General features: G+C 38.5%; 1 protein-coding gene across 1 annotated transcript in view; it reads left to right on the forward strand.

Annotated features, from left to right (window-relative positions):
- Nucleotides 1-18,762, forward strand: part of LOC150089347 (lon protease homolog, mitochondrial-like) — a 441,356-nt gene that overhangs the window by 245,943 nt on the left and 176,651 nt on the right. The window contains exons 12-13 of the mRNA XM_090368526.1: nucleotides 6,638-6,760; nucleotides 17,153-17,208. Coding sequence (XP_090224652.1) covers nucleotides 6,638-6,760; nucleotides 17,153-17,208 — 179 coding nt within the window. The remainder of the gene's footprint in view (nucleotides 1-6,637; nucleotides 6,761-17,152; nucleotides 17,209-18,762) is intronic.

The following is an 18,762-nucleotide window of genomic DNA, read 5'->3' on the forward strand; positions in this document are numbered from 1 at the left end:
TGATGATATCCAGCTCAGGACCCTAGGTGTGCCAAGCCCATACTCACCAGATGTGAGCCCCTGAGTGTAATGAAAGTAATGGCAGTGTGTTACTGCAACAGGATCTAGAAAAGTTGAGCAGATGGGCTGAGAAGTGGCAAATGAAGTTTAACATTGACAAATGCAAAGTACTGCACATGGGTAGAAATAACCCCAGAGAAATGTACCAACTGTGTGGTACTACACTTAGGGTGGTAGAAAATGAAAAGATCTGGGAGTTGTGCAGTCAGCTATGAAGTTTTCTGAGCAAAGCACACGGGCTGCCAGAGCAGGTCATGGGGTTTGTCAGTGATATACAGGAATTTTGCTAGTAGGGGAAAAGAGGTTGATTATCCCTTTGTATAGGGACTGGTTGAGCCACGCCTTGAGTACTGTGTACTAGAGGCCTCATTTTTGGAAGGATGTAGAGTTGCTTGAGTGTGTACAGAGAAGGGCAACATGATTGGTGAGGGGAACAAAGGTGTCCTCTTAACACAAAAGACTTAAGTTCTGCAAATTGCAGTGGCTGGAGAGTAGGCACCTGAGAGGTGATCTGATTGAGTTGTAAAGACTTGGAATTGGTTGAGCATGCTGAATTCTGATTGGATTCTTCCATTTGCTCAGATTACGAACCTGAGGGGGCATAAATTCAAATTGAGAAAAGACAGTTGTAAAGTATATGTGTGGAAATTTCCTTTAGCGAGCGGGTTAATTGCTGGAACAAACTTCCATCTGTCATTGTGGAAGTTAGCTTAAATAAATTCAAGATGGAACTGAACAAACTTTTAGAGGGAATGGATGTGTGAAATTTTTTTTTTTTTTTTGGCTTATGCTACGTAAGCTCATACACTTGCTTTCTTGCATCACATGCCTCTATTACTACTATCTACAGACTACTTGCCAAAAACAAAATGAACATATTCAGAGTTATTTCTTCTACAACATGGGGTGCAGACCGCTTCACCTTACTTCACTTGTATAGAACTTTAATTAGGTCTCACCTTGATTATGGTGCCCCAGTGTTTGACTCTGGCAGAGAGAACATGCTAGCGTACCTTGCTCCTTTTCAAAAATCTGTCATTATTGAACATCGCCAGTAGAAAGTGTATATTGAGGCCCATGAAGTTCCACTCTCAGGAGAGAGATGTTACTTTGCCTCCGTAGCCAAGTGGGCGGGAGTGCAGTAGCACATGCTCTTTGAGTAGACCGGGGTTCAAGCCCCTCACTGCTGAATACAGTCGATCTGCCAACCCGCACTGGACCATCGTGGCAGATTATGGTCCATTTCCCTCAGCATGAATTGTTGAGGAGGCTTCCACCCTGCAGTGGGTTGATAATGGCTGCACTTTACTTTTAGTGATTCACAGTTTGCAATGTACAGTAAGTCCCCAACTAAGGCAGTAGTCATACTTGGGTTGTGGTTTTTGTCAGTAACGTTGATGTTTGGTGGTGGTGGTTGCCATACCAGCATCTCTCCTCAATTGAAGTGGTTTTCTCCGTCATCCCCTATGCTCTTGCATATACGCAACTAATTCTTATTTGCCAGTAATGTCTTAATCAAAGTAATCAGTTATTTGTGAATACAATAAGCAGAGACCTGACTTTGGGTCAACTTAAAATAAAAATAAAAAAAGATTTGATTTCAACTGAGTAGTGACTTTTAATCTCATGGCAGGGACAGCTAGAGAGAAAGGACATTTCATATTATTTCATTTAAATGAACCAATAAACTAATCACCTCCCATGCTTTCACACATATGCATCCAGAGCTCATCTGCTTATGATAACATAACATGTCATATCAGTAGTTTTATATAAAAACAGTTAGCAGAAATCCCTCCCTCCCCACTTTCAGTTTAACTTAAACAAAATGTAACAAAAGAAATAGATTTCATCAGAGAGAGTGACCTTTGGCCTTATAGTGGGGATGAGGCATCACATCCCAGCCACAAGTTTCCATCCCCACCATAAGGAGATAGGTCACTACTATTTATGCTCTCAAGTTAACAACTTATACCTGCATGGTCAATCACATGTCTACACTTAATACCCATCCCACAAAATAGTACTATCAGGCCTAGAGCTAGATTTTATCTGCCTGAGCAACACCCTCACTTCGTCAGTAACATGACTATTAGCCTCTCCCTGGGTCACCTCACCCTCGGAGTGGTAGAATGAGTACTGCTACTCATAGTCCATCCTCCTTTGAGCTGCATCAAGTATGTGATCAAAGTTGGGAAATAATCTGTTTACAGCAGCAGCATGCTCTGAGGGGAGCTTCTTCCTCCAGCAGTTCACACACCTGGGAGAAAGGACATTCATTCATTTATTATTTATTGTGTGTGACGGCCCAAAACCAGACTGTGGCAACACTGCAGTGTGAAGTGTTTAGATACCATACAGATAATGGCAAATCAGTGTAGTGGTGTAAATATACTATAGTGCAGTGTTGGGTTATGTTGTTTGTGTTGTGTGACTGGCTACTTAGCTTAGCTTGTAGACAGCAAACTGCCAACAGCTAATTATCATCCCTGACACGTGGAGCCCTGCCAGGGATCTATCTAGCACAGATATCTCCATACCAACCTGCTAAAAAGTGTTACAAAGGTAATATTTTTAAACAAATTAGTGACCAGAATCAAAGCATACTACTGCAACAAAATCTATGAAATTTAGAAGTGGAAATTGGGATTTAACATTGATAAATGCAATGTACTACATGTGGAAAGCTGTAATTCAAGAATAATATACCAAATGGGTGTGGGTGGTACCACACTCAAGGTAGTGGATAATGTAAAATACCTAGGGGTATTAATGTCTGAGATAAAGATCTCTGAACAGTGCAGACAGGCTTCTAGGCAGCTTTTAGGTATCTGTCAGTGAAATATAGGAATTTTTCCAGAAGGGACAAGGGAAAGGACTATCCCACTGTATGCGGCATTGATTAAGCTGCATGTTGAGTACTGAACACATGCTTGGAAGCAACATGTTAGGAAGAAAGCAGATCTGTTGGAACATGTGCATTGAAGGCGACAACAAGAATTACTCAGGACCAGAATACACAAAAAGATACATTTAATAAAAAAGACTTTGGTTTTGCAAATTGCAAAACATGTTAGGATGCTGCCTGTGAGTGTTTGTCTTTATATGGATTGAGGAAACAAATGCTGATGGCATTCTTATTTTTCTCAGGCTGTCAAACAATTGTAAACTTCAATTGAAAAAGGATGATTGCAGGATAGGTGCATGAAAATTTGTTTTTAGCCACAGAATAATTGATGGCATGGGGAGGGGGGTGCTATTTCATTGACTGTGTTAACTAGAATGACTTTTATTTGCGATGCTTGGACATAATGAGGGGCATGTTGATTCAACTTGAAATCTAATATGCCACTACACCAAATTAGCTTTTTTTGGCAAAAGGAATAGGAATATCCTTTAGCACTGGGAAAATTTATGTGAGAATATTTTTGAAGAAGCAGACTCGCACTGATTGGGATACTCTACTGGACAGTGGAGAATACTGTCAACTTGGTTTGTCATTCAGAGTATTTTTTTTTTTTTTTTTTTTTTTTTATTATGAAAACCCTAAACACAAGAGGTATCAGAACCTATAGTACTTGGTACCGTGCTTGGGTCGGAGGTTGAGAAGACGAAAGAAGATATTTGTTGACATTAGACTTGAACTTATGTAGACTGTAATTTTCATGAAATATGTACTAAGGAAGTTATCTCCCGAAAACAGCAGTTGAATGAATAAACGAGGAAGATGAAAAGTTGGTTCTGTGAGTTTGAAGTTGGACAGGAAATGGATGTTGGCTGGTGGTGGCACATTTCCGGACTGTTTTGAAAGAGAGCGAGTGGGAGTTATAGAAGCAAATTCAGAAGAACAGTGCCCATGGAAGTAGCTGTAGAAAAGGCATGCAGCAGAAACAGTACGTCTATGAGACAGAGAGTGGAGAGACTAGAGTCTTTAATTAACCTAAATGCCCTCTTCTGAATGGAATCTAGAAGCCTGAAAGAGGTTTTGGGGGCAGCGGCCCAGATGTGGGAACAATATTCCATGGTAGGGTGGATTTGCGATTTGTATAGAGTGAACCGCTGTTTGGAAGAAAAGTAACACCGAGAGCGAAAGAGAAAACCAAGTTTTTTAGATGCAGAGCAAGCAATATTTGTAATGTGCTTGTGCCAAGAGAGATTAGAAGTCATGGTAATCCCCAAAAGAGATATATCATTTTGCCTAGAAATTGGAGTGTCACCAAAGATAAGTATAGGAGCAGAAAAATCCTTTTTGGGAGATATAAGACAAGACTGAGTTTTAGATGCCTTGAAATCAACTAAGTTGTCTTTGTCTCACTGGGGAATTACCTGGAGATTGGCATTTAAGGAATTGGTAGCGGATATTCGAGAAAGGGAAAAAAAAAAAAAACCGCACAAATCATAAAATGAAACGGTGATAGGGGAACTCGAACGAAAATAAAGAATAGATTTTTATGGAAAAAGAATATATTTTTATGAAAGAATATATATTTTTATTATAACAATTCATATTACTGTTACAGTAATATGAATTGTTATAGGAAATGTTTGCAGTCACTGGTTTGTGACTATTCATATAGCATGATATCCAATTATTAAAGATTCTAAGGTTGAATACGAGGATGCAGGGAAAGCAAAGCTACTCCCTATTGAGTAGATCTTGGTATACGATGACACATATACTGTTGCGAAAATTTTCTTGATGATGATGCAGCGATGACATCAACGTGGGAAAATCAACTGAGAAAGATGCAAAGACATTGTCTTTGCCCCGCTGGAGAATTACCTGGAGATCAGCATTTAAGGAATTGGTAGCGGATATTCGAGGGGAAAAAAAAAAAAAACCCACAAATCATAAAATGAAACAGTGATGGGGGAACTCTACTGTCAGAGGAACTGAATTTCACTTTCAAAGATTTTCAAATCAGTAGCATTAGTTATCATATAATATAGTACCTTTATTTATGCATCTGCATATACACCGATGAGCGAAAACATTATGACCACCTACCTAATATGAAGTTGGTTCTCCACATGCAGCCAAAACAGCTGGTACCTGGTGAGGCATGGACGCTACAAGATTTCTAAATGGGTCTTGTGGTATATGGTACCAACACATAACCAGCAGATCCTTTAACTCTTGTAAGGTCCATGGTTAAGATGTCGTAGATCGGAGTTGCTGTTCCAACACAAACCGCAGGTGTTCGATGGGATTGATGTCTGGGAAATTGAGGCCAGGGCAATACCTGGAAGTCTTTCTCATGTTCCGCGAACCAGTCTCGAACAATCCGGGTGGTGTGGCATGGCACATTATCCTGCTGAAAGACTGCACCATCAGAGGCGAAGACCATTGCCAAGAAAGGGTGTACCTGGTCAGCAGTGAGGTTTAGGTAGGTGGTAGATGTCAGGGTGCCCAGCACATGAATGACTGGACCCAGGGTATCCCAGCAGAACATCAGGCGCCTCCGTAGCCAGGTGGGAAGGAGCAGCAGTGTGTAGCACATGCCTCTTGATTAGACCGGGGTTCGAGCCCGTCACCACCAAATACAGAGGATGCGGAAAGTCAGGGAATGACCACCGCATATTCCCGGAGCAATATGGCCTTAGTTGCTAATGCTCCTAAAAACCAAAAAACAAACAACCAGCAGAACATCGTCCAAAGCATGGCACTGCCACTAATGGCTTGTTTTCATCCCATGGTGCATCCAGGAAGCATCACTTCCCCAGGTAAATGATGCACACGTACCCGGCCGTCTTTGTGATTCATGTGAAGGTCAGACCAGACGACCTTCTTCCAATCACTCAAGGTCCAGTTTCAATGCTCGTGTGTTCATTGTAAGCACTGTCGCTGGTGAACCATGGTTAGCATGGTCACCTAGAGCGGCCTGCAGCTACGCAGCCCCATTTTCAGCAGAGTTTGATGTACCGTGTGTTCTGACACATTACTCTTGTCACCAGCATTCCAATTACCTGTGAGTTGTGCCCTTCTGTCGCCACTTACCATCCGGTAGAGCCTTCGCTCACCTCAAGCATCGATATGCTGTGGTCGTCCAACACCTCGTCAACAGTTCGTAGGTTTTCCCCTCTTGGACCACTTTCGGTTGGTGCTAACCATGGCTGACTGTGAGCACCTCGCCAGTCATTTGGCCATTACAATTTGTCCTTTGTCAAACTCGCTTAAGTCCGCTGCCTCCCATCTGAAGAACAAGAGGAACGCTGATTAATAGAGCTCAGTATTAGGTGTTTTTTACATCGTGTCCCGACCCGCTCACACGCCGTAGTTCACCTGCAGTTGCTTCGATTTGCATAGCGACTTGTTGGTCATAATGTTTTCGCTCGTCGGTGTATATTATTCATGAATTATTTTTTTATTTTTTTTTTTACTCCAAAAGTGGGAAGTGCAAGACTTTGAAATAATGAAAAGCAAAAGCTATTGTTATTTATTTCCTCTTTCTCCATATTTTTTCATTATTGATCATTCTTTTTTTGCCATTTGTTATCAGCAGTCCTTAACATGTATATATATAATATTCAAGAAAATATATCCATCCAGATTTTAATATATAGATTATATTTACAGGAATTTATTGCAGTAAGCAATTTGAGAGGCACAACACAAGGGAAAATCCTTTGTTTTTTTGGACCTCCAGGTGTCGGGAAAACCAGCATTGCACGTTCAATTGCCAGAGCTTTAAACCGTGAGGTAGAAATATTTTGTTTTTCTTCTAGACATTAATTTTCCTAACTATAACATGCCTTACTTATGCCTAAAACTGAAAATAAATGCATACTTATTTAACTGTTCCTAATACAACAAAATATTTCATTTGTTGCTTTATTATAAACATCTGGTAGAAATTAATCCATAGATATGCAGAATTATACTTAAATAAATTACCGGAACAATCTGTTTACCAAATCTATTGAATGTATTCAGCATAATTTTGTTTTATCTTTTGATTTAATGTGAACCCTGTAAAACAGAGTAAATATATCACATTAACTATGACTGTTTGTACAGTATGAATTGTATCACTTTTATTCCAGGCGCCTCCGTAGCCAGGTGGGAAGGAGCAGCAGTGCGTAGCACACGCTTATTGATTAGAACGGAGTTCGAGCCCTTCACCACCAAATACGAAGGATTGTGGATAGGTCAGGGAATGACCACCGCATATCCCCGGAGCAATATGGCCTTAGTTGCTAATGCTCCTAAAAACCAAATAACAACAATTCCATAAAAGAAAAATTTTAAATAACTTAAACAAAATGGCCTTAGATGATATTGGGCTGTAAAATTTTAATGAATAATTCAAAGCATTTAAATTTTCACTTTTGATTTTGATCTTATCAAAATCAAAAATTTTTGATCTTAAAATTTTGATAAGATCAGAAATTTAAAGTTATTTTCAGAGTGGTAGAAACTTATTTGAACTAGAACAGTGGTTCTTGAATTTTAGTTATCTCAAGGTCCCTTGCATCCTTTATCATGAAAAATATTTCATGGATCATTAAACATAGCAAATTTGTTTTTATTTTTAAATTCTATCAGTTTTTAAATATAAGAAATTTTAAGTATTCTTCCTGGATCCCATGTATCTACAGGCCGCAGTTTGAGGAATGCCAACTACAATAATTTTTGAACTGAACACAATATGCAGGAAGGGGTTAATAAATCTAGTATAGAAGAATAGTATTCAATCCTTGTATTTCAAAGATTAAACATTATTCTTCTATATTAGATTTATTCAGTGCAGTATGGGTTGTATGTTTCGACAGCCTGGAGAGTGCAGTGCATGTTACAGGAAGATTAACTAATAAAATGTGATATATGCATTAAACAATTTTTAATGGAAAAATTAATTTCTCATTGAAACATAAATAAATAAAGCACCAGTTATTATTATTTCTCTCTGTGGGGGAGGGGTTCCACCCCTTAACAGTACTGGTACCAAGTGCACAGGATGGTTGTTATGTCCAGGGTTACTGTTGGTCGAGGAACTCTGACTATCCTACAGGTGTTCAGGATTGCGACTTTCTGGAGTTCCTAGTAAGTGTTTTCTGGGATACATATTGCTGCTAAGCTCTTGTGTAAGGTCTTTGACATCATACTGGTGGTTGCCACGATGATCAGGATGGTTGTTACTTGTTCCATATGCCACATCCGTCTCTTTCTTCTCCAGTGTAGGTCTGCGTACTTTGGGATCTTTTCCTCCTGGGGTTTTCTAAAGGTTGCCAGTGTTGAGCACCACTGTGTCAATCAGATAGGGCCTTTTCCTTCTTGTCAATAAGGGCTATATGCGGTCTGTTGTGCAAGATTGTCTTGTCCATTATTATAGTGAGGTCCCAATACAGCTTGTGGGTTGGAGTTTCGATATGACCTGAGGTTCGTACTTATAATACAGTCCCCTTTCTTTGATCAACTGGTATTACTTCACTAGCTTGTAATGTATTATCTGTCTATACATTAAAAAAGTTTTCTTCCTAGTGATATTTATTCGAGCCAATGGGAGAAGAGGGCGAGGCAATTATGTCACAAAGGCAATTAATTATTGACTACTGCCTCCATAACATTCACCAACCTCTCACACGTGATTCACTGTCTAATATTTGATGTTCCATTGTAACATTTTTTGTATATTAATAAATATTGTATTTGTAAATATTTTAGTTTAGTATTTGGTAAATATTTTAAATATTGGTATAATTTGTAAATATTTTAGTCCTGCTCTTTTGGATGCAACAATATTCCTCGTGTATTTTGGAACCCTTTTTTTTTTATTTTGGAAGCCTTTTCCTAAGTGACCTATGTAAACGCAAGTAAATAATTACATAGTGATATTGGCTGAAGTCCAGTACAGTATACACCAGCAGGTTCTTCGATGAAAGCAAGGAAGACAGCGATAATGGACTGGTGAAGGCACCTCCCTTTTCTGTTTTTTTTTTTTGTTGTCAAGGAGGGGGGGCTTAGCTTAGGTAGGGTGTTTATCCCTCCATCCCGCTGTTTTTAAATGGGAAAACGAGGTCCCAAAATAAAAACAGCAGCAAATGTGGAGAAAAACACCCTAGGCATATCAACCTAGGAGGTGGGGAAAGCAGTGGCATCTGCCAATCACTGCTTTGTTCCTGTCTATTTGTCGAAATGCGGGAATCACTGCTTTTCCACTGTTTTACTTGCCGCCATGTTGAAGGGTGTACACCGATCTGAAGTTTTACTGCGATATTTATTCCACCTTGAGAATGCCACACACACTACAAATGCACAGGTAAATAATTACATAGGCCATTTCCTGGTTAGATATCGACCAGTGCATTTTGACAGGTATGTCTTTTACGTAGAAAAGATTTGACTTACTCCATATACCTCTACATTTTACGTAGAAAAGTGTGCACTGGGGTGGATGAGCAAACTGAGCAGGGGGCAAAGCTCTCTAGTTATTATTATAAAAACTTTTTCTCCTTTTATCAGATTTTTTCTGCCCTATAACAGGTACTGGTACCAAGTGCATGGGGGTCATTGGTTGTGCTAGTTACTGTTATCATTATTGCTGCTGTTGGTTGTGGACTTCTCTTACTATCCTACAGTTGTTCAGCATCCTGGCTTTTTGGAGTTCCATGTAAGTGTTCTCTGGGTGGCCTGTTGTTGCTAGGTTCTTATAGAGGCTCTTTGGCATCATGCCAGTAGTTGACACAATGATCAGGATGGTCATTACTTGATCCATATGCTACATATCTTTGACTTCCTATCTTATCTGAGTACTTCCTGATCTTTTCCTTGTATATTTTCTGGAGGTTGCTGGTGTTAGGCACCACTATGTCAGTCAGGTAGGTAGCCATTTCCTTCATGTCAGTGAGGTTTATGTCTGGTCTGTTGTGTGGGATCTTCTCTGTTATAATGGCACGGTCCCAGTATAGTATGCAAGTAGAGATCTCTAGTATGGCCTGAGGCTCGTACTTGTAATATGGTAAACGTTCTTTGATTATCTGGTATTTTTGTGCTAGCTTCTGTTGTATTATCCTGGCCACCTGGTCATGTCTGTGAGTGTACTCCATCTCAGTGATCACACTGCATCCTGCACGATGTGCTGTATTGTTTCTCTGTGACATTGTCAACACGTGTCATCTGTTACTCTGGGGTCCTTGGCAATGTTTTTCCTGTAGTTTCTGGTGTTGATTACCTGGTCTTGGTTGGCGAGAATGAATCCTTTGGTCTCGGGAAAGAGTCTCCTGTTCATGAGTGCAAGCTTTGGTAGCCATCTTATTTATGTAGTCTTGATGGAGATCATTGTAGTGTCTGCCACAGAGTGTCTTTTCACCTCTCTTTCTATCTTTGTTTCTTCTGTCTGTGTGAGTGCGATCACCTTGTTTGGGTTGAGCATTGTTTGCTATTTGTCTATCTTTCCAGTATAAAAAAGAAATAACGTGCATGAACATTATCCAGCTAGTTATAATGACTCTCGCATTTTTTTTTTTTTTTTTTTTTTTTAAATTGCTGTTCCATTAACATTACCCTGGTGTTCTATGAAATGTTCCCAAAAATTAGCTCTTTGTGGGTGCCCTTGCAGTGAATTTTTAATGGCAGCTAGCTCTCTGGAGCACGTTTTTTATGAAAATTGAAATTTAGTAAAAATTAAAACTTTGTACGTAAATACTTATAAGTATTAATTTGTTATGATTTTGACTTTTAGCATTAGATGCAAGAAAGCAAGCTTATGCAGCATCAACCAAAAAAAAAAAAAAAACAACCTTCCCATTTCACTCATCTGTTCACTCCAAATGCTTGTCCAGCTCATCTTTAAATTTATTTAAGCTATCAACTTCCATAACAAGAGATGGAAGTCTGTTCCAGCAATCAATTACCCACTGACTAAAGGCAAATTTCTGCACATCTGTTCTGGAACTGTCTTTCCTCATTTTGAATCTATGCCCCCTCAAGTTCTTAATCTGAGCAAAAGGAAGAATCCCATCAGCATTCAGCTTGTTCAACCCATTCAAGGCCTTATACACCTCAATCAGATCACCTCACATGTGCCTAGTCTCCAGGTGCTGCAATTTGCAGAACTTAAGCCTTTCTTCATAAACACACCCCTTTGTTCCTCTCACCAATCTTGTTGCCCTTCTCTGTACTCATTCTAGCAATTTTACATCCTTCCTAAAATGAGGCCTCCATACCTGTCCACAGTGTTCAATCTGTGGCCCAACCATTGCCTTGTACAACGGGATAATCACCTCCTTGTCCCTGCTAGCAAAATTCCTATATATCATTGAGAAGACTCCATGACTTGCTCTGGTAGCCTGTCTGTACTGCTCAGCGAACTTCATATCTGACTGCACAATTACCCCCAGGTCTTTTTCACTCTCCACTTCCCTAAGTGTAGTACCACACAGTTGGTATTACACTCTTATTGCCCATTGCTTGAGTAACATTATTTTCAGAAATTATATTATCAAATTTTGTATTTGAATTCCACAAAAAGTCTTCAACCTTGGCTTTGTCATGCACAAATCAGAAAATTGAAACCAACATGCATGATCGCCAATTTTCATGTTTCCATCTGTTCTAAACTGACACCAGTTAGTTAGAAACACTGATTGGGGATGGCAGCACATGAAATAAAGATTCCAAAACAGTTCACTCATTAATGGACACATTATTTGAAAGGAATTTCAAAATATGTCAATGAATCCTATAGGTCTTAGAGCCCATATTTGAAGAACAGAACCACATAAGCTACATATTTACTCATAAAAGGGTTAGCATTTATTTACATATCAATCAATGTTTTGATGCACTTTAAAATATAAAGAAATTTATTCAGTACAGTCAGTCCTCGTATAGCACGATAGTTGTGTTCCTAGAAACCCTCGTGCAATGCAAAATTGTGCAATATAAACAGGCCCTATGGGAAAAATAGGGTTAGGTGCCGACCACCCAAGATTGAACACTCATTTGTAACCAGAACATGACCAAACACAATAAATAATCGTAATAAAATACGTAAGTATTTTATTACGATTATTACGTAATAAAATATTGCTAATGCTTTTGCTTCTATGGTAAGCAAATTTGTTTTTTGTTTGATTTTCTATCCAAACAGTTGACAGCCGTTGCATCTCTTCCAATTCTTTGTGTCTTAATCTAATGGATTTTAATTACTCTTTGAGTTGTTCCTGCTATGAAAGTTGTTTTTATTTTCTCTGCATTCTTTGTAATTCTCAGCGTTGCCTCATTTGGGTCTGTAGTACGTGCAATATCACATGGTCTTTCATTTCGCTCAAAGCGTTTCACAGTTTCATATTTTTTCGCTATCGACAGTGGCGGACTGGCCATAAGCCTTACCGGGGAAACCCCGGTGGGCCGGAGGCAGGTGTGATTTTGGCCATAAACCATAGTATGAGGCCACTATAAATTTTTCCGGGTAAGAATTTTTGATCCAGTCCGCCTCTGTTTATCGATATTGCTTTTCTTTTCTCTCTGAATCTGCAGTGTCTTCACCGGGACGCTTTCTTTTCACACCTTTTAAGTATTTTACTAATTTTTAGGGAATAAAGCACAATTACAAAACGAGGAGGCACGCTTGATACACATTAACAAAGCTGAGCGCGTGTAGCAACTGAATAAACAACACCGTAAAGGCAGAGATACACTATTAACACCTCACATTTTACTAAAGCACATTTCTAGGGTTTACTACTATAAAATAATAAAAACAATTTCCAGTTGTGTTTCTGCTAGTGGAATCTGTTATAAACTGGTAGTAAACTCGATCTAATTGCATTTGCGATTATACCAATAGCTGGAATTGTGTTGGTTTTTACGTTATTATGGTGAAATGTGTTTCCCCTTCACTGATATTAAACACATAAATACATTTTCAGAATCTTCTCTTTATTCCTATCATGTTACATTCAGTTGGGGTGATTCTGCGTTCGACTGCCATTTCTTGTAAACACAAAGGCGAATCGTGCATAAGCGAATTCGGTTCGTGTTATATAAGATATCATTCCCCTATTTATAAATCGTGTGTGATTGAATTCGTGTAATGTAAACATGTATTATACGAGGACTGACTGACTCTATTCCTTTATGCAAATTCTCATGATGTAATTAATTTGAATTTCAATAAAAAACCCTCTTAATCAACCTCTACTTAAATGACTTCCCAGATTAACCAGTTTTCCCCCCACTTCCCTTTTTAATACATATTGTCTGATTCTCATGGCACACTACAATGGTCCAGTATGCTTACAGCTAGTGTAGTACACCTGGTCACCTGTTAAGTTATATGCATCCAAAGAAGTCAGAGTTCCAGACCATGTTCACACCACCCCTGGGTGTCAAGCAGTGCTATTATCTGTGCTATTATTGAGCGATTCTTCCAGAGCCACTACTAGTTCCTTTAAGTTTCCACTTTTACTGATGATATTTTAAAGAGTCCTTGTGTGCTGTGATGTAATGACTAGATCGTAGATATAGCTTAGCTTAATTTGAAAAATTAAGCTAAGCTATATCTACGATCTAGTTTCCACTTTTATTAAAACTCCTTATTTTATAGTGGCTCTTCTCTCAAGACATATTTGAAGAGAGCAAGAAAGGAAAGCTGCCCTTCTTTATATTATTCTTTCTTAACTAGTGATCCTTACTAATCACCACTTGGCTATGCCAAGCACTGCTGCTGCCTCCCAATGACATGGCTGGAAATCTTAGCAGAACAGTTCAATCTGCCTGTGGCCAAAAAGTGTTAAATAGGGATCACAGTGTGTTTTCATCTTTAGAGCCAACAAACTCTTGACTAGGGACAGATACTGACCATGATATGTAACAACCCAAGAGGTTTAAAACAAATTCATAGTGATGGCTTTTTCTGCATTTCTAATAATGCACTCATTAACAGATCAGCATCTCAGTATACTGTCTCCCTTCCTTTTCCAAAATCCCTTGTGGGAAGCACAGTTGGTAGGATTCCATCCTTCCCACACCAGGTGGAAAAGACCTCAGTTTGAGTCCCGCTGATGATGGGAAGAATTTTTATGGGCCTTTTTCGCAACATGGATGAGTTAATTGGTCTCAGGCGAGGGTAGAATGGTATTTCTCCCAGAAATTCCGGTTTTTCGTTCAGCAAACAGAAAATCAACCTCAGAACACATGCAGTTTACAGACAATATATGCAGAATAAAATGGCCTTAGTCGCTGATGCTCCTGAAAACATCTACAACAACCTTACCCAGAAACACCTGGAAAGTATTGCAGGATATCCTAAGTCAGCTAAGCGACTGCAATTAGGGGAATTACTAGTAGAAACTGTAAATCCCGGGCATTCAGAGAAACTACTACAACTTACAAATTCTTTTGGAATTCCAGTGAAATATTTAGCTGTTACACTTATATGTAGTCTCAGTAAGAGGAAGAATGCCGTCAACATTGAACTTACTCAATCCATTCTACTAAAATCAGACAATATTAGTTGACCAAGATCTCCTCCTCCTCTGATTTTAAAAGCTATTTTCATGTTGCTTTGTCTATTGATAGATGGAAATACAAATAAGAGGCAGCTGGAAAATATACTGGAAATTTTCAAAGTGATAACTGATGCATTATGTGAATTGTATCGACTAAACAGGTAGCTAGTTAACATATAAATATCCACTCAAATTGCCTAATTTGACAAAGCTAAAAAAAAAAAAAAAAGTTGCATATATAAATAAGAAATGATATTCTCAATAAATACTTTTGCTTAAAAACTTTGTCCCATTTCCTGTATGCTCCATGATAGGAACTTAATTGATGATAAGTTAAACCCATACTTAAGTCAGATTCGTGCCCCCTCCACTAATTGTTCCATTTATCTGTTCAACAGCTTCCAACAGGTGTGATGACACCTGTTGGAAGCAGTCACTGACCTACCCATGATTTCACTGTAAGTCTTGTCAAGATATCAATTAATCCTATGTGCCCATTACTACCACATTTAAAACATGCCTTGTTGCACTAACTACCATGTTGCCTAATTTACTGAAGTTATTGCTCTTGATAGTTTTTACTATTGTCAGTTTCCTAAAACATTTTGTATACTTATACTTCAAAAGGAGATGACTCTCCATTACAATGTTATTTGGGTCTGCTTTCCAAATTTCCATGTGGAAAGCAGCCCTAAATAACTGTGCCCGACAAAACAGGAAATTCTAACATTGGTATCCTTTATATATTCTTTAGCTACCTTTATCATCTATTAACATTCTATTCTTCATTTCTAAGGGAATTCTAGCTATTATAATTGCCTTTCTAATAATTCCTTTAACTTGATAGATCATACACTCATGATCTAAAAATAATCCTAACACTTTGTCTCTACTTAGAATAACCTTAAGCCATCACCTGGTAATTTTGTATAAAAAATATGTAATACCCTAATATGTAAATTGTATAATATGTAAAACGATGAATTTTTTTCATGCTAGTAGTCGTACCAACAGCCCCAGTGCCTATTACTTTCATTGTACTTATGCTGAAGAATCATCATTAGTTCTGTAATAAAGAGAGCATTTTCAAATACCACTAGAATAAAGGTATATTACAAAAAAAAGAAAAAAGTCAAGGCTTCTCTCTCTCTCTCTCTCTCTCTCTCTCTCTCTCTCTCTCTCTCTCTCTAGCAGAATCCCACACTACATAAATTTAAGACAGTGTCAGTGGAATAAATAGAAAATGAAAGAGAAGAAAATAATCTTTTAGCCAGGGGAAACCCACCCCCCTCCCATCCAAGTGACAGGAAATCATGGTTAGAACAAACAGTTTGCCCTTCCTACTCAAAATAGTTCCATTTAAAAAAAAAAAAAAAAAAAAAAAAAGCGCTAGCATGATAGTGGAATGAAGTACTTGACATATGCTGTCATGTGGTATATTGCAGCTTACATCAAAATTCCTGGAAAAATAGACGGTCTTTCTCACTCCCTTTATTATTTATGTCACCATAATTTAAACTGGCTAATAAATGCCTTGTGAACTTAACCTTCACTACAGAAACTCTGACAACTTGACTTAGGTTTTTTTCACTACTTTTAAACAAATGGTATTGTCAAGAGGTTAATTTTCCCATTTATTTAACAGCTAAGGGACTGCCATGATGATCTGTTTTGGAAATTCCTCATCCATCAGCAAATCTAGTGATTTGCTGATGGATGTGGCCTCTAGTGACATGCCTGGCAAAAGAGTGGTAATGAAGTTGTTTGGTTTGAAGAATATCCAGTAAGCCCTAAAACAGGCTTTCGAAGCTTTTAAATAAATGGCAGTGTCTTGATATGTCAAGGCAACCTGTGAAGGTAATTCTTTCTATGAACATTAAGATCATTGCAAATATTTATTAGGCATTTAGTTGTAAATCTGGCAGCCACAAAACCACAGGATGGAGGGAGAGAGAAGTCTATTTTTCATACTGATGCTGGCTAAACCTCTTACTGTAAATGAAAGCCTTCCCTCCTTTCTGAATTGCTGCTTGGAGGAATTCCTGTCTTTCTTTTTTGAACCTCATTGACTCTTTTTACAGTCATTTCAGCCAGATTGTTTTTAGAAATCTTGTTGTTAGGATATGGCCTTCAGTATGAGGTGATCTGTACTACATCTTTGCTTCTGTCCTGAATCTCTACTGTTACTTGAATTTCCTAGAAGCAAAACAGTTTTTCTCTAAAAATTTAACTAATTTCTTTGCTTGCAGAATTTTTTTTTCCTTCTGAAAAAATATGTATCATATTTCAGAGAATTATAACGAGAAATTTGAATGAATTAAAGTGTATACAGTCGAATCCCTATATAACAAACCCACCCACCCCAGGAGAGTGAGAAGACGGTTGTTATATCGATTATTCATAAAATAGCATTAGTTTAATGAGAAATTGGTGGGACCAACCACATAAGACGTTATAATCTGTGGGTCATTACAAAGATGGTCACTATAAAGAGCTTCGATTGGAGTATGATGTAGAGAATATGGAGTTATAGAATAAATGAATGAAATATAAATACACTATCACATAATTATTTATTACAATCTATTTAATGTCTATCAATACTTAATATCTCTAACTTGCACAATCTCTTTTTCAGTACTTCAGATTTAGCGTAGGAGGAATGACTGATGTGGCAGAAATAAAAGGGCATCGGTAAGTAGTAGTAGTAGTACTTAATGGAGGCATGTGATGCAAGAAAGCATGTGTGCATGAGCTTATTAGCATCAGTCAAAAAAAAAAAAAAAAAAAAAAAAATTCATACATCCATTCCCTTTAAAAGTTTGACCAGTCCCTCCTTGAATTTATTTAAGCTATCAACTTCCACAACAACAGATGGAAGTTTGTTCCAGCAACTAACCACCTGCTGGCTTAAAGGCAAATTTCCACACATCTATTCTACAACTGTTTTTCCTCAATTTTAATTTATGCCCCCTCAGGTTCATAATCTGAGCAAGCAGAGAAGAGTCCCATCAGAATTCAGCATGCTCAACCCATTCAAAGCTTTATACACCACAATCAGATCACCTCACAGGTGCCTAGTCTCCAGCTGCTGAATTTTGCAGAACTTAGGCCATTCTTGATAAGAGAACCCCTTCGTTTCCCCTCACCAATCTTGTTGTCCTTCTCTGTACACGCTCAAGCAACTCTACATCCTTCCTAAAATGAGGCATCCAGACCTGTAAGCAGTACTCAAGATGTGGCCTTACCATTGCCTTATACAAAGGTATATTCACCTCCTTTTCCCTACTAGCAAAGTTCCTGTATATCATTGACAATTACCCATAAACTGCTCTAGCAGCCATACTGCATTGCTCAGAAAACTTCATGTCTGACTGCACAATTACTCCCAGATCTTTTTCATTTTCTACCAACCTAAGCGTAGTACCACACAGTTGATACGTGGGGTTACTTCTACCCATATGCAGTACTTTGCTTTTGTCAATTTTAAACTTCAGTTGCCATTTCTCAGCCCATCTACCCAAATTTTCTCAATCCTATTGCAGTAGAACACTTCCATTACTGTTATTAACAATTCTGCCAACCTTTGTATCATCTGCAAACTTTGACGTTAAGCCTGATATATCTTCCTCAATATAATTGGTAAATATACAAAACAACAGTGGGCCCAACACCGAACCCTGGGGGACTCCACTAATAACATTAGTCCACAAAGAGCAGCGTACATTGATTACCACTCTTTGTCTTCTCCCACTCAATCACCCTTTTATCCATTGTAGCAACTTACCCTTAATACCATACTGCTCCAATTTGTGCAGCAGCCATGTGCAACAGTATCAAAAGCCTTTCTAAAATCCAAGTGTATGATATTAAAATTATTTTTTGCATCCAGTTCCTTTGTAACCACATCATAGTATCCAATCAATTTTTTTTTTTTTTTTTTTTTTGTTAGTTGCTGGCACATCAGCTTCTGTGGCCATAATGCACCTCCCAAAGTTTTTGCATTTTACTCCGATCCAATCCCTAGGCGGGATTTGAACCTGCGACCTTTGGAAGGTTCTAGCCACTGAAATCCCAAGAAAGTAGGTGGCAGGACCTGCCAGAGTGCTATATAGGTAACACCCGGCCGGCCTCCCCGTGGCGAGGTATGGTAATGTCGGGTCCCATTAGGGGCCCGGCAGCTAACAGGCCGGATGAACAAGGGAACAACATGCTACATACCACATGACCCATATACTTTTAAATCCC

This window comes from Mastigoproctus giganteus, chromosome 2 (genome assembly GCF_048544385.1).
Source record: "Mastigoproctus giganteus isolate SK-2022 chromosome 2, ASM4854438v1, whole genome shotgun sequence".
Classification (NCBI taxonomy): Eukaryota; Metazoa; Arthropoda; class Arachnida; order Uropygi; family Thelyphonidae; genus Mastigoproctus; species Mastigoproctus giganteus.